The sequence below is a fragment of the Electrona antarctica genome (genome assembly GCF_951216825.1).
Source record: "Electrona antarctica genome assembly, chromosome: 7".
Taxonomy (NCBI): domain Eukaryota; kingdom Metazoa; phylum Chordata; class Actinopteri; order Myctophiformes; family Myctophidae; genus Electrona; species Electrona antarctica.
Genome location: NC_136812.1, coordinates 14,668,650 through 14,683,821, shown reverse-complemented (window position 1 = coordinate 14,683,821; position 15,172 = coordinate 14,668,650). Strand labels below are relative to the sequence as shown.

The 15,172-nt window shown below is 42.8% G+C and overlaps 1 protein-coding gene across 2 annotated transcripts in view; it reads left to right on the top strand.

Moving 5' to 3' along the window:
- Positions 1–1,153: 1,153 nt before the first annotated feature.
- The window catches only part of suco (SUN domain containing ossification factor), a 73,021-nt gene continuing 59,002 nt past the window's right edge, over positions 1,154–15,172 (top strand). For both annotated transcript variants that reach the window (XM_079506791.1, XM_079506790.1), the window contains exon 1: positions 1,154–1,449. In XM_079506791.1, coding sequence (XP_079362917.1) covers positions 1,397–1,449 — 53 coding nt within the window. In that variant the 5' untranslated portion in view covers positions 1,154–1,396. The remainder of the gene's footprint in view (positions 1,450–15,172) is intronic.

Genomic DNA, 15,172 nt, shown 5'->3' with positions numbered 1-15,172 from the left:
CATTTTACAGGCGCCTGTTTGAATTGAACTCTGGGAAATGGAGTTGTACGTGTTGTCTCGTGCCGAAGTAGACGCATAGATCAAATAATACCCTTTTTACATCTATAGAAAGGGGGTTCAAGAATAAAGAATAAACTCTAATGTTAACTTAGAGAAACATTTACAACATTGTCAAAAACTATTGGACAAAATGATCAATATAAACATTATGGTATTGTATAATTAATATTTCAAAGAAACATCAATGGTGGGGTGTTATACTTATAATAACCTTACCATAGAGTTATGACAGATTGTTCGACCAATATAACTGTAAAGGTAAGGTAATATATGACAGTCAGTCATACATTTAAAACATGACAATTCTGTCAATCATTATAGAACTATAATGTTTTATACATGACACTGACAGTCATACATATTTACACAAATAGAAAAGATCTGGGAAGCATCTGATACAACTGCAGCCTTTGGGTTTAGGCAGCCGTGTTTTGCTCAGGTGAAAGCCTTTAAATATTATGAATGATCACAATCCGAGGTGGGATTTCAATGTCAAAGCAAAAAGTACACAATGTTCTTCCAGTCCACTGATCCCTGCCAGCTGCTCAGCTGTTAAAATCATTTGATATTTATCATCACAGGAAAGAAACGTACGGTGTACATTCGGACATTTATTACGATCAGTGACTCAGTCAGTTGAGCAACATTTAGTCATTATTGCAGTAGTTTAACGATTTTCTCTGGCTATCAGTAAAATAGATGACGCGTCCTGCCAGCATTCAGCTTCCAGCTCAGCTCGATACAAGAGGTAAACAGGGCGGCGCTTTGTTCAAAAACGTCACGGATCCTCCTCTCCTCATTGATAGACATTGGGAACCGATTTGCTTTGCAAAGTTGGCGGATGCGGTCTACAGCGGATACGACACATGTGGATCTACTTGTGTGGTTTTGACTGCCGGATACAGTAGGTGGACTAGAGACCGGATCTGAGCATCGAGCGCCGAGACGGAACCAGGGTTTCCATAGGCGCTGCAATGTATAGAAAACGTCGGCGACGCGCTGTTACCCCATTGGTCGGTCCGTATCCAGGCTCGATCCTATTGGTCGCGGCGCGGAGCGGTGCTAATGCTAGCCAAAAAGTGTGCTGTCCATCTACACAGCAGAGACTAGAGAGAAGTGGCCGAGCAGTAAGGCGGCGAGGTTTTCCGCACAATGAAAATTAAAACACCTCCACTTCTTCCAAGTGGCATAGCCTCGCTGTTTGTTACTATTTCTTTTTAGTTAGCTCAGGCCCTTCGCTCACAACAGTCTTTGTTGGCAGTTTGTTTGTAAAAGCCAACGAGAGAGTAGAAACATCCCCACCGAGAGCGAGGATGTTGGTCCCCGCGGGAAGATAATGAAGAGGTTGCGCGTTTTGTTGGTGTGCCTCATTGTAGCTCTCCTGTGCTGGTAAGCTAAAAATCACATCTTTATTTTTAAATCGCCTAACCCTTCATCATCACTACATTTATGACAAAAAGGAGACCTTTGAAATGACTCGTCAACAGCGGTTTTGTCACTGTTTTTGTGTCATGTCGTTTTGCCTTGTTCCATCTTTTGACACATCGATGCATGTCATTTAACACGAGCATCGCATCACCAGCTATCCAGCCTGTCACATTGTGGAGTGGTTTGGCCTTGCTTATAACCCAGTGTTGTGTGATTGCGTTAACTTGTTACTAACTAGCCAGCTGTTTTCAACATTGCTGGCTTTAAACCAAAGAACAGTACAGGTACCTGTAGGTATTGAATGGCTGACATGGACTCTTGTCTTCTTGGCCATATCTTTTGTAACGGTTGACTGCTATTGAAGTATTCATGATACAACTAATAACTATGGTATATTTTCACTGGCAGCCTCTGTAATCTCAATTTGGTGTTTTGCATTTGTGTTGTTCATACAATGAATGTTGGCGAGCATGCTGACTAGTATTGGATGGATGGAAACATGAACCTAACCTTCACTTAGAAGTTAAATTATTTTACAGGAATGGGCAATATGTTAAATGGAATATGGAAACATATTTTTGAATGGAATCAAATACTTCAATGTATTGTAATATGATATGCATATATGTTTCATGAAATGGCCAGCTTATTGCATGTTCTCCACTAGATGTTCATATGAGGTGACAGCTGTCAGTGGTCGTGGATTTGTCTATAAGTCTATAAGACGACCACTAACATATACAATACATGGGGTTAGCATTAGTAAGGACTCGAGAATAAAAAAGGACATGTGATGATGTGTTAACTTTCTCTGGCGGAGTGATTAAGATACAGCTACGAGCTACCTCTCCAGGTTGAAACTAGTTTATTTAGATTAATTTCTGTGTATAATTCATTTATTCATTATTCAGTGGCAGACATTTAGTTTCCCTTCATCTTTTGCCAATATTCATATGTATTGTAGATCATGACATGGATTAGGTTAGTGTTCTGTAATGTCTTCATCAATAAGTAAAAATGGCAAGTGCAGAATCTGTTGAACTCACTGTTAAGGTGTTGGTCTTGGAATGTTATGTTATACCAAACATAAATTGGTTTCAATGGAGGTGACCCAATCCGGTAGACTGCTAGATGTTGCTAGAAGTTTCTCAATGCAATTGAAGCCCTATATACTTAGGGAATAGGCGCCCTGATTGTAGGTAGCCTGATTGTCAGACTCTGAGCCTCCTGCTCTTGAGTGCACAGTGTGTGCAGGGTCTATGGGCTGGAACCCAGGCTAGGGGAATGGCTGATGTACAAGCTCACAACATGTAATTGCATGCAATTGTGATATCTGGTATTTTTGTGATTTCTGAAAATATTGAGAATTCTGTCTAGAATGAATGACATGCCCAAACCAGGTTGAAAGTGGTTAACCGGGTGTCAAACTACATATGTCTCTCTTGACAACTCCTACTTGGAGATGACACTGTATTTGAGAATTCTAAGATTGGCATATATTTATTTGCCCTAAGTTATTCAAAAGTAGGCAGACATTTTTTGAGTGGTGCAACCACTCCCTTACGGAGCTATGTGTGTGGCTGGGTGGGTGCCTGGGTATGAGCACGAAAATAGCATGGTTGTTTTTCACCACCTGTGCGCAAACCTAACACACACACGCACATATTAACTGTATATATGATGATTTCGGTTGTGCCAGTACAGTACAGTGACAGTACGGTACAGTAGAGGGACCCCCACACAGTAACTTTGTAATTTCTCAACCGTTTCGGACGTGGGGCAGCTCGCCTGAATCGGCCCGGCCCCCTGGGCGCGTTTGTGGGGGTCTGGATGTTTCGGGACGGGGACCCCCACGGGGACTCCCCGGGGACTCCCAGAGACCCCCACATGGTAAACTCTCATTTCTCTACCGTTTCGGATGTGGGGTGGCTCGCAGGAACCGGGCCGGCACCTCCACACGGAGTTGCACCACTCACTTCACACAGGTGTGATTTTCTCCTTGGACTAGATGACAGAACAGCTTTAGCCGCAAATGTATCCTACAGTAACTTAAGGCAATGTGCTACTTGCATGTCAATTAGGTGAAAAACCTGTACCTTTGTGTAGATATTGACATGTACAGTTAAATGTATAGGCACAGGAATTAGCCTAGCTGTTATTTATTTGCATTTACAGTGTGTCAGTACTTCTGTGCTGTATTAGCCCTTAGCATGATCTTTCGTTCCAGACCTTTACTCACGCTGAGCCAGCGATGCTGATATTGCATTGCAAAAAGGTTGTCCATGTTTATGAGCCACCCAAGGCTTATATTTTCTTCTTAAATACTGAACCATCAATGCTGATATTTTGTTGTGAAATGCATACATGCCAAATGAAAAATCTACCCGTTTGTTTGATTCTGCATCATAACATGAGTATAGGTCATAGTTTCTCAACCAAGCGGGCATTTAAGGCCTTCTGAGCCTGGTCTGTGTCTGAAGATTGTGAACAAGGAAGGGGAACACACAAAGACATCAGTAATGGCAGCAAAGCAGGGACAGGGAACTGCTCACTGTTCAGAAAAGTGAGAAAACGTATAGATCCATTATGTATAGAGAAGTTGGATCAACATTGCAACATGCAATGATGAGTACACTATTGCCAGACTGACACAGACTAGAAAACAGTGGTCAGATGTTTGCTGTGCTGGTGGTGGTACACATTTTCACTTTCCCAGCCACAGCCAAACTAATGGCCAGGCACAAACATGCATGGACTTCATCACTAATGTAAACTCATTTATTGCGTGCCGTTAACCTTGTCACTCCCCAGTGACAACTCTCACACCTCCCAGAAGGAACTGATACTGTAGGAGACATTGGGATCAATGCAGCCATTTCTAGTAGTACAGGCTCTGAGAGTTTCTGCATCAGTTTTCAGGAGGCCTATAGAAGGTGGCTGGACTGGAGGCAAGGGATCGTGAGGTTGTCGTCATGATTCACCTGGCAACAAGAGAGGCATATTTCTCTACATTAATTATGGATATCAGAATCTTTGAGAGGGAGACAAAATAGTTTTCTGGCCATCCTGTTCTCGAAAATATCGGGATCGGCCTTGAAAAATCCATAATCGGATAACCTATACTCAGAAATGGAAGCATGGACTTTTGTCCTCTATAGGTTAGACGTGAGGCTCTCTGGTCACTTAGTAACCAGCTAGATCTTTATATTGCAGGGCACGGCAGTGTATGTACTGTTTGTGTAGGTAATGTTCCACTGGTCACAGAGCCAATAACAGGAGTCTGACTGTATACATTAGCCCGGGCCAGGCTGTTCACATCAGCACTGCAGCACTGATGGTGTGTGTTCACATTTCCAGTGTATGGACACGTGCACAATCTGTGGGTGCGGCAGTGGCTCAGGAAGTAGAGTGGACATCTAAGAACCGGAAGGTTCCCGGTTTGATCCACAGTTCCTCCTGGCTTCTTGTCGAAGTGTCCTTGAGCAGGTACTGAGCCACTAACTGCTCCCAAAGAGCAGGTTGGTGTCACGCGAATATTACAAAGATTTGTGTGAAGTGTGAACATGACTTTCAAAGATTAAAGGTTTTGAGAAGAGCAAAAACTTATAGCAAGAGTAGTTTAATGTAGATGGAACGTTTCAGTTCTTCCGATCTTCATCATGTTGCCTGATGAAGGTCCGAGTGACCTCCTCCTACACACCTGTCCATTTCAGTAGGTGTGTGTGCAAAGGGACATTTTCTACAGATTAAAGGTTTTCCATCTGCTGCCACATGCATACATCTTCCAGTCCATTAGATTATACATTTGTGTCTAGATGCCTGCCAGAGTGTAATGGCACTAAGCACTGCAGTTTTCTCTCTGCAACATACTTCTCTCAGTCCAGAAATTGCTTGCACTGAGTTATCTCTGTCCGGAGTACTTTGTGTGGTTCCTTGTTGGACAATGGACACTTGATGGTGATTGCCACATTTGGACAGGTGAAGAGGTGATATACTTGTAGTTAAGAGGCCTGTTATAGCATTCTGTCCATGTGCTATGGCTTATCTGTCAGCCACTTGAAGATTGTTAGAAGAATAATTATTATATAATGTAATTGTGATTGTCTGCTTGCAGCAGCCATTGAGCCTACCGTATCACTCTTACTATTAGTTCATAATCGGTCAAGCCTGACAACATAAGAGCATTTCTCTGAGCATATATTTGGAATGTTGTGGTGATTTGTTCCCTCAGTCAATACCAGACAGTGTATTGAAATTCTGTGCCAGCAGTTTTTGTTTTGATCACAGGACACGTATTGTTTGACAGACGAATAACTGACTTTAGGCTGCTGTGTTTGTTTTTGGATATGATCCGTATGTATATACACCCACATCATGGACAGTGATCTGTAAGACAACACCCACGTCACCCGCGTCACCAGCGTCCCAGCCCAACCTGTTTCTTTTCCTGGACGATGTTTAGGATGAGCTACTCTACTCTATATGGCCTGGCTGCCGCCTAGCTTCCCTTGTCCCTGCTGCTCCTATATCATGTTCAGAATGCACAGCCTCAGCTATTGAGCAATCCTCCACATGATCCTGTGTTTTGCAGCACTCAAATATTTAATATCTATTTAAATTATAAGCCAAAGAAGGATCATCCCAAGAAGGTTAGATGAATTTGTAAGATATGATATAATCAATCCAATTTGAAGTTACTTCAGCTCTTTGACCTTGTATCAGATACTGCGTGCTAACTTTCACTCACACTCACACACACACACTGTCACACACACACACTGTCACACACACACTCTATCTCTCTCACACACACTCTCTCTCACACACACACACACACACACACACACACACACACACACACACACACACACACACACACACACAGAGAGAGACACGCAGAGAGACACACACACACACAAACAGACACACAGAGACACACACAGACACACACAGACACACGCACACACACATTTTGTGAACAAACCAAGGCTGGAAATATGTCATTGATACAGTATGTGTCCTTGAGTATAACTGAAGATGTTTGTTCCCCCTTCTATGTATTAGTAATGCACAAAGTCAAATGTTTTGCATGTGGACAAACTGGACATACTACCAGGCACTAGCATACTACCAGGCACTAGCATACTACCAGGCACTAGACACTAGCAGGCATTCTGATTCAGTGCAGTCAAGCAAGGCAATGTAAAGGTAAAGGCAGAGAGAGGGTCCCCCTTAGTTAAGCAGCTCTTGGTCACGCCCCCGTCGTAAATGCTTCCTATTTTGCAGTGGTATTGCATAAGCACAGCTTTCTTGTTCTCATGGCCATGTGCAGCAGTGGGCATTCAGATGTCCACTTCCACTGATTCTGGTACTGCTGATAAGCAGCTTTACTGATGTTGGGAGGGGTTTAGGGCTATACTGTATATATAGGGTATATACGGGTATAGGGCTGTCACCATTTTGAAATTTGACTTGATGATTAACGATTTAATTGTGTTTCTGTTATTGAACATTGGGACATTGGGACATGTGTGAAAATTTCATTTCTGCTTTTAGGCTTTGTAAACAAAAGGTGCACAGGGCAGATAATGACAAATAACTTACACAATTCAATAACTTTATATTTCATATATGAATAGTGGAAATAGCCGATCTACAAGCTTAAGCTTGTTGAGCTTGTACTGTAGAGCTGCAATTTCCACTATTGTTGTTATTTTTCCCCCTTTTTTTTAATGTTTGAAAATATATGAAAAGGGGTGTACTGTCTGGGATATTATAGGGTTAATCATTGGAGGGGGCCGAGGGTAGAGACAAAGAAAGCGACAGGGGGCCGCACACTGTTTCACAGCTCCAGCAGTGGACTGGGGGATGGCAAGGAAACATGCAGTTGTAGAAACTAACTGCTAGAGAGCCCAGTCAGTCAGTTACAGTCAGTTTTGACTAGTAGTAGTCCCGTCTGTAGTCTGTTTACAAGCATTAGGAATATGCACAGATTGATCTGAGCGCAGCCAGCCCACCACCACCCTACAGGAAACCGAACACCCCAGTTGTTTACTTCCTCTCAGCTATCCATACCATCCAGCTATCTATGCTCTCTGGGCTGTTATGGCTCTGCTGTGATTTATGGCATCGTGTGTCGTGTCCCTATACTCCCTACACAGGGACATTACCATAAACACTTATGATAATGTCCCTCCTGTTTGTTGTCTCGTCGTCATTGCACAATTCCTCTGTTGCTCTCCCACTGTTCTACTGCTTAAGTTTATTAGTCTATAGAACACTTTGTAAAACTGCCCCTCAGTTCTCTGACAAGGTCTGACTGTACTACTACAATATTATGGCCGTGCTATTTTTGCATGCCACTATTGTACAACAAAGTATTATACAGGGCTTGCATTAAGTGGTTAATCAGACTAATCGATTTAGTCGATTACAAACAATCTGGTTTTCACGCTGATTCGTTGATGTATAAGAAATACAACTGCTTCTCGATTATTCAATTAACCTACATGGGTTAGAGAGGTTCTTATGTACTGTAAGAGCAAAATGGCCTGTGAAAGTGGGAGTAGAAAGATGGAAAGATTTGTTTTGTGGATTTTATCTTCTTGTTCCTGTTTCTTGCTCATTTCACGGTGACATTCTGATAGTTCCAGTCAGAGGGAGCCATGCAGGTTCATCAACTTGCATTTCCAACCTTGCAGTGTGTTTGCTAATGTGTGTGTGATGCTGATCTTTCTAAAAGATATGGAGCTCTATTTTCATCAGTGCTAAACCCCTTATCCCCAAACGTCTTTGCCTGTTTTTTACTATTTTGAAAAACCTTTTGAATAGTTCAAATAGCCAACCTACAACACCACAACGTGTTGATGTAGATCGGCTAGTTGAACAATTCTAATGTTTTTCAAAATTGTAAAAAAGGCAAAGAAAGAGGTTTAGGGATAAGGGTTTTAGCACTGATGAAAATAGAGCCCATGGTGTCTGTGATATTAATTCATGTGATATAATGTAACATTAATTCTGTGATATTAATTCATGAGTTGTCCGAGTATCCTTAGTAGTGGTACTGAATTGTTAAGTTGAAGTTCAACGTCATTAGTGGTCTGTATAGTGTGTGTGTGTGTGCACTGTGTGTACTGTGTGCACTGTGTGGGTTTGTACTCTAAACTCACACTCATTTAAGAACATCCATTAAAATAACATATTTTATCGCTGGACAAACTGTGAGCCAACAACAGCCCTTGAAAACGAGTTGCTACAACTCAAGGGAGTTCAAAATAAAATAACACATAGGTCTATCAAGCAGTTTAAACAGCATATCATACCTGATATGTTGTACTCTACTTTGACATTACCTGTGAGGGAAATTATATTTCCTTATTACATATATACATAGCTGTAGTGTATCCATGGTCCAGTTTGTCTGTGAGGGGAAGTCCTTTTGGCTTGTTTTCTAAACGCTGCTAACAATTCTTTCCTCTGCAGAGACATCGTATTTCCTGCTTCCCCATTCTATAGAATTTTGTGGTCCTTCTCTCATTTTTTGAGTTTACGGAGCTATGTGTGTGGCTGGCTGCCTGTCTGCCTGCCTGTGTGCCTGCCTGGGTATGAGCACGAAAATAGCATGGTTGTTTTTCACCACCTGTGCGCAACCTTGTTTTTTTTTGGTACAATAGGGAAAGGAGACGTATACTCCCAAGCTGTTACATAGTCCCAACTCATGTCAAATTACTAGTATTGTCCAATGGTGACTAGTTATATTAGTTGATGCCTGTGTTGTTTGTTTCCTCTGTATCTCAGAGAATAGAGATTCTCTGTTCTCATATCATTTTAAGACTCTAAATTCATCAATGACAAAGTGCCTCTCTCTGTCCCTCTGCAGGCCTTCACAAGATGGAGGCTTAGTACTTGTGTGGGTCCATTGGTGTGGTGTGGTGGTGTTATTTTAGTAGACCAGGGCTCAGTGCTGCAGGGCAGGCTGGCATCTCTGCTTTGATCAACAGAGACAGAGCTGGACTGGCACTGTTGAGCTCACTATTGTCCCTGCCCACTGGCCATGGAGACGGTCAGGCACACTGATCCCAATGCCTGACTGACTGGCTCACTGGCTCTCCCCTGTTATTACCTATATACAGTCGTCCTCCCTATAACCTCTGTAAAGCTGCTTGCACACTACACAATTGTGGCCATCTTCTACGTTCATTAAATGTCACACGATGGGATGTCACACGATGGGGGGAAAAAAAGGTTAAATTGTGATTATCCACCTTGTCGGACTGTGTGAGTGAGTTGAATTGAGTCCACCAAGTCACGCTGTGCGATGGGAATAGGGTGTATTTGTGATTCACAGCCTCAGACTATGTGCGTTGAATTGACTATGACTGTGACCTGGCTAAAATAAGCTTTACACCTAGTCTTGACTCTGCAGAAGAGGACATGGCAATTCTGCAAAGGGAGATCATATCTCCATCTCCACACCCCATCACACCCTTCTCTGCTGCACATACACTCGCAGATAGATACTGATTGATTCCCCATGCTTTGACATGCAGTAATTTCTTGGTTAAAGGTAATAATTTCTGTCGACACAAACCCTTTCATATATTCTTGTCACCTGTGCAGCTGTGCTCTGGTGTCTTGGGTGCCGTGGGAAAAAAGCAGTCGGAAGCCTGACTGAGCTGTGTTGATAAAGCATCTCTACCCTTGTAAAGATTACACTAGTCATTGAATTTATCAGGAGATCTGGAATTGACTTGTTAAAAAGCATGCAGACCGTTGTCTGTATTCTGCTATACTATAACTATATTGTGCAGCAGAAAGAATCGATTGTAGTGGTCTTGTTTTTCTGAAAGTGCATTTATCTTATTTTGTTTTGGTGCAGTTAGTGTCCCAGCAGATGTGTGTGTAATCAAGTGGAGGTAGTTTTATGAACTTTTGTAAACTTAAGTTTACCTGAAGAGACCTGAAGGGAGTGAGGTGAGAGCTGGATTATTGCCAGTGGCCTCAGGCGATGTTGGATGCAAAATTACAGTGTTTACTGTGCAGGTGATGAATAGCATTTTATGGATGGAGATTGTTGTAGTGTTTTGTAAGCAGCACAGTAATGTAAGTGGGTGTGCTTTGTGCTTCATTAACTACTGTATATGAGAACTGTACATTCAGTTGCATTTAAGGAAAAGCTGCTATAAGCAATAATATGTAAAAAAATGTAATGACCTTGTTTTCCTTTTTTTTCCCTTTTTTGTATTCAGACAGCCAGCAGCAGCAATGGGTAAAACGCTCCCAAAAAATGTAGTCCCAGTGACACATCTAGGGCAGCACTCGCATTAAAATTTCGATATGCAATATGTATACATAATTATTATTTATTTTTGTTCATCATGCTGTAAGTTTTCAAAGCTAAACTAGTACAGTTGTGAATGGGCCAAGTTAACACACTAGTCTAAAACCAAGGTTAACTTGGCTTTGCTCTTGACTTCCTTGTCCCAGACAGAGGCTCCGTTCCTGCTCTCCTTCTGAAAAGGCTCTGTTTCCTCCCCTCCCCCGTCACACTTGCTGCTCTTGAATGTTTACCTTTTTCTAGCACAGCCAACTTCTCTTCTACACTCTGGTATACTCTCTTCTTTCTTTGTCAAGTTCCCTCTTCTCGTCCCTTTTGTTTTGCTTCACTGTGCTCCCGTGCGTATGTGACATGTGCACGTGGGATGCTGGTCTGTCGCAGGACGCATGCTGTTAAGAACATTGTGTACTATTAGCTAATTGCACCACGTTTTGACTTTTGAGGAAGCCGGCATTCAGACGGCATGATGGTCAAGGCACCAAGCCTGTCTCCTATATGCATATCATAGTACTTACTTAGGCCAGTTTTGTGGGGAACAATAGTGGTAGATTTGTTTCCTTGGTAGCTAAGTGCACCACTATTGTGTGCATTAGCCTGCCACTCAAGTGCATTAGCCTGTTTACAGTAAACGTGCCATGCATGCCGATGTACTCATCAGTACATCGGCATTCGGCACACTCTGTACCGAGGTGGACGTGAATGTTTTATGAGTTTTTGTTCCCCTGCGGTGTCTGCTGATGCATGCATTCCGCCCCCCCCCCCCCCCCCCCCCCCCCTGTATACAGAGTATATACACACGACGCAAACGCGTGCTGTGTCCCAGTCTGCAGACAACGCTGGCCGAGTGGCTTTGCCTTTTCTATCTGATGTCATTAGTACACATGCATGGGTCTGTTGATCCTCTGTCAATGAGGCGGCGGGCCCGGACTGGCGTTCCCAGGCCTCTTTTCATCCCTGGTCTGAGAGGGGCTGGTCCGCTTCCCACTGTCACAGCTTTAAACACACCGTACCGTACTGTCAGGGCGTATGGGCGCTTCCCACTGTCACAGCTTACACACCGCACCGTACTGTCAGCTTACACACCGTACCGTACTGTCAGGGCGTATGGGTGTTTTCCTTACACACCGTACCGTACTGTCAGGGCGTATGGGTGTTTTTACACACCGTACCGTACTGTCAGGGCGTATGGGTGTTTTTACACACCGTACCGTACTGTCAGGGCGTATGGGTGTTTTTACACACCACCGTACTGTCAGGGCGTATGGGTGTTTTTACACACCACCGTACTGTCAGGGCGTATGGGTGTTTTTACACACCACCGTACTGTCAGGCCGTATGGGTGTTTTTACACACCACCGTACTGTCAGGGCGTATGGGTGTTTTCCTGACGGCATATTATTCGTATAACGCTGGACATGCATACATTTGATCTCAGATCAGCTAAAGAATAATCACCCGGGAGGGGAGTGTGGTCTCAAGTTGGAAACATTCATTTTGAAACATAATCACATAGAGCTTTAAACCAGATTAATTGAAAATCCTTTGGGAAAAGGTTGAAAACTCCCCGGGGTGCAGCTCTCTATGCCTTTGTTATTTTGACTCCTTCTCATTTCATTGTCCTGTTCAAGAGAGCATGCAGCCAGGACTAGAGGAGGGGATGTGGGATTTAGTTAGTTCCAGAAATAGGCTCTTCGTGTGGGTCCCCTCTGCTTACAGGAAGCGATCTGTTCCTCCTTCCACTGACCACCCCATAGCCTTACTCCTGCATGTTGTGTCTCCTCCTCAGTCACTTTAACAAAGGCTGAATCTGTACAGTACATGTGCACATTTAAGGTTTATAGTTGAGGCTCATGTCCTGATAGAAAAACACAATACTGTTTAAACCGGTAGAACTATTTCAGTGTTTCAGTGATTGTGTCAAATTCCAAGAAACAGTTGCCATAGAGGCCTATTCTCCCCTGCCTCTCGGTGTGAATCATGATTCACACCGATTCGCATCACAGATTTACAAAATTCCTGTATCGTTTCTTCCATAGAAAAGAAAGGGAAGAAGAAGGGGGTGGGGGGGCAAGGGGGAAAGGAGATCAACCTATAGGAGATAAGGTGCAGGTGGGTGATCATAGCAGCAGGTCAAGTGTATAGTGTGCATTATACTGCTTATCTGTCTGTTATAACTCTTTATACTCCCAACAGTGTAGAATGTAGATCAGGGGTGCCCAGACCTTTTTAGGATGTAGATCAGGGGTGCCCAGACCTTTTTAGAATGTAGATCAGGGGTGCCCAGACCTTTTCAATGTAGATCAGGGGTGCCCAGACCTTCTGAATGTAGATCAGGGTGCCCAGACCTTTTGAATGTAGATCAGGGGTGCCCAGACCTTCTGAATGTAGATCAGGGGTGCCCAGACCTTTTTGAGAGCTACTTTCAAAATGACCAGCTCAACAAGATCTACCCACCAAAAAAATATGATCTCATTGCTGAAAGATTTTAAACATTTTACCTGAGGGGGCTTTGGAGAAGCAGAGCTGGAGTTACATAACATGACAAACAGACATGGAATGGGAAATAAAGGGGGGGAAATGGAAATGGTTTTAGTTTTTGTATGTACTAACTTTGTAATGCTACTGATGTTTGACCTTTTTGATGAATCAAGTCACCTTAATTCAAGTGTCGGATGCCAAATTATATATTTTATTTAAATGATATGTTTTAGGGATATGTCATGTGATCTACCTGCACAGCCTTTGTGATCTACTGGTAGATCGCGATCTACCTTTTGGGGACCCCTGATGTAGATGAAAAAAGAAACGCTAAAAAATACTAAAAGAGGAACGATTAATGACAATGTAGCGGAGCTCGCACGAAAGCTGCCCTCGCCCTCCATTGGCGCTCCTAGATACTGTATGTATGTATGTGGGAACTGGTCTGATAGTAATCAAGCAGGGATTAGATGGTGACGCCATCACCTCTGCTCTTTGAATGTGGAAAATCAACAGGAACCAGGAGCTGGAGCACACGGATATCTGTGTGTGTGTGTGTGTGGGGGGGGTGTGTGGCGCGTGGTGTGTCGGTGTGGCGCGCGGTGTGTGTGTGTGTTCGTTCATATACCTGTAGCTGTGTTTAGAGATTGCACATACATGAGTCAGAGTGTCACCTGGTGAGTCGGCCTGTGTCATGTTGAAGGCCTGCTCCAGGGTGAGGCGTGTCAGCTCGTTCAAACTGTACTGCACCACAGAGAGAGAGAGTCTAATGTAAACTCTATTCAGTGCGTCACACACACTCGGCCGGAATTGCAAAATGCAGATCCTGGAAGATTAGAAAATCAAACAATGGCAAAAAAGCAACATGTTTGTACATGTAAGTATAGATAGATGGATAGATTCTTTATTTTTGTGTCATGCACCCAAGGCGCCCAGCCCACATGGACTTATAGGACACACCATACAAATCATTGCGTCAGTATTGCATTGTGTACAAGAAACAGTTTTTCTTTTTCTTTTTTTTCACACAAACAAAACATTCTGCCTTTTTTTTCCCACGCTTTGCATAAAAAGTCTGCTAAAGCAAAAATACCTTTCCTAAAACAAAATTCCAGCTTTTTGTAGTCCTCTAACCAGAAAAAGTTAACACAGATGGTTGTCATTTTACAAAATAATGTCTTAATTCTTCATATAATGAAGGCAGTAAAACAAAAAATGAATTTAATTTTCAATTTCTTTCAAATCACACACTAGACACTCTGTCCTCCTCAGGAGTACCAATGAATCTACCCGTTTCTAAAGCAAATGGTAAGGTCCCAGAGTGCAGCTGTGCACAAAAAGATATCTGACTTTTGGATACATTTTGTGTAACATAAGGTTCAGGGCCATAATTATTTGTAATAAGACGATATGTTCGTTAGTTTTGGTTTGTATCATTTGTTGGTTTGGTTTGTAAGTATACATGTTTTAAGTGTGGTTTTACTGCTCATTTTGAAGACATAATTTGAGTTTGCACTCATCTGTGATGAACTGAAGCCTGGTGTGATTAGTAGTATAGTTCTTTAAATATATATAGTAGTTTTTTAAGGGCCCAAACCCAAATACATGTAGGCGACAGTCGGCCTACAACAGCAGAGTTCTTCTACAGCTCATGTCTGCAGTGATAATCTAAACAAAAATCTGATTCTCTCTGCAGAGTAGACCACACATGCACAGCATGGTTGGACTCCCAATTTGCATTCCTTTGCATTTTGCATGAGAAAAAACACATCCATCCCAGGAGATGGCCTCAGCAAAACAGATTTGGCCTGTTATTTTGAAAAGCTGTAATTCTGTGGTACAGTAAAGTGAAGTTGCACACAGCATTGT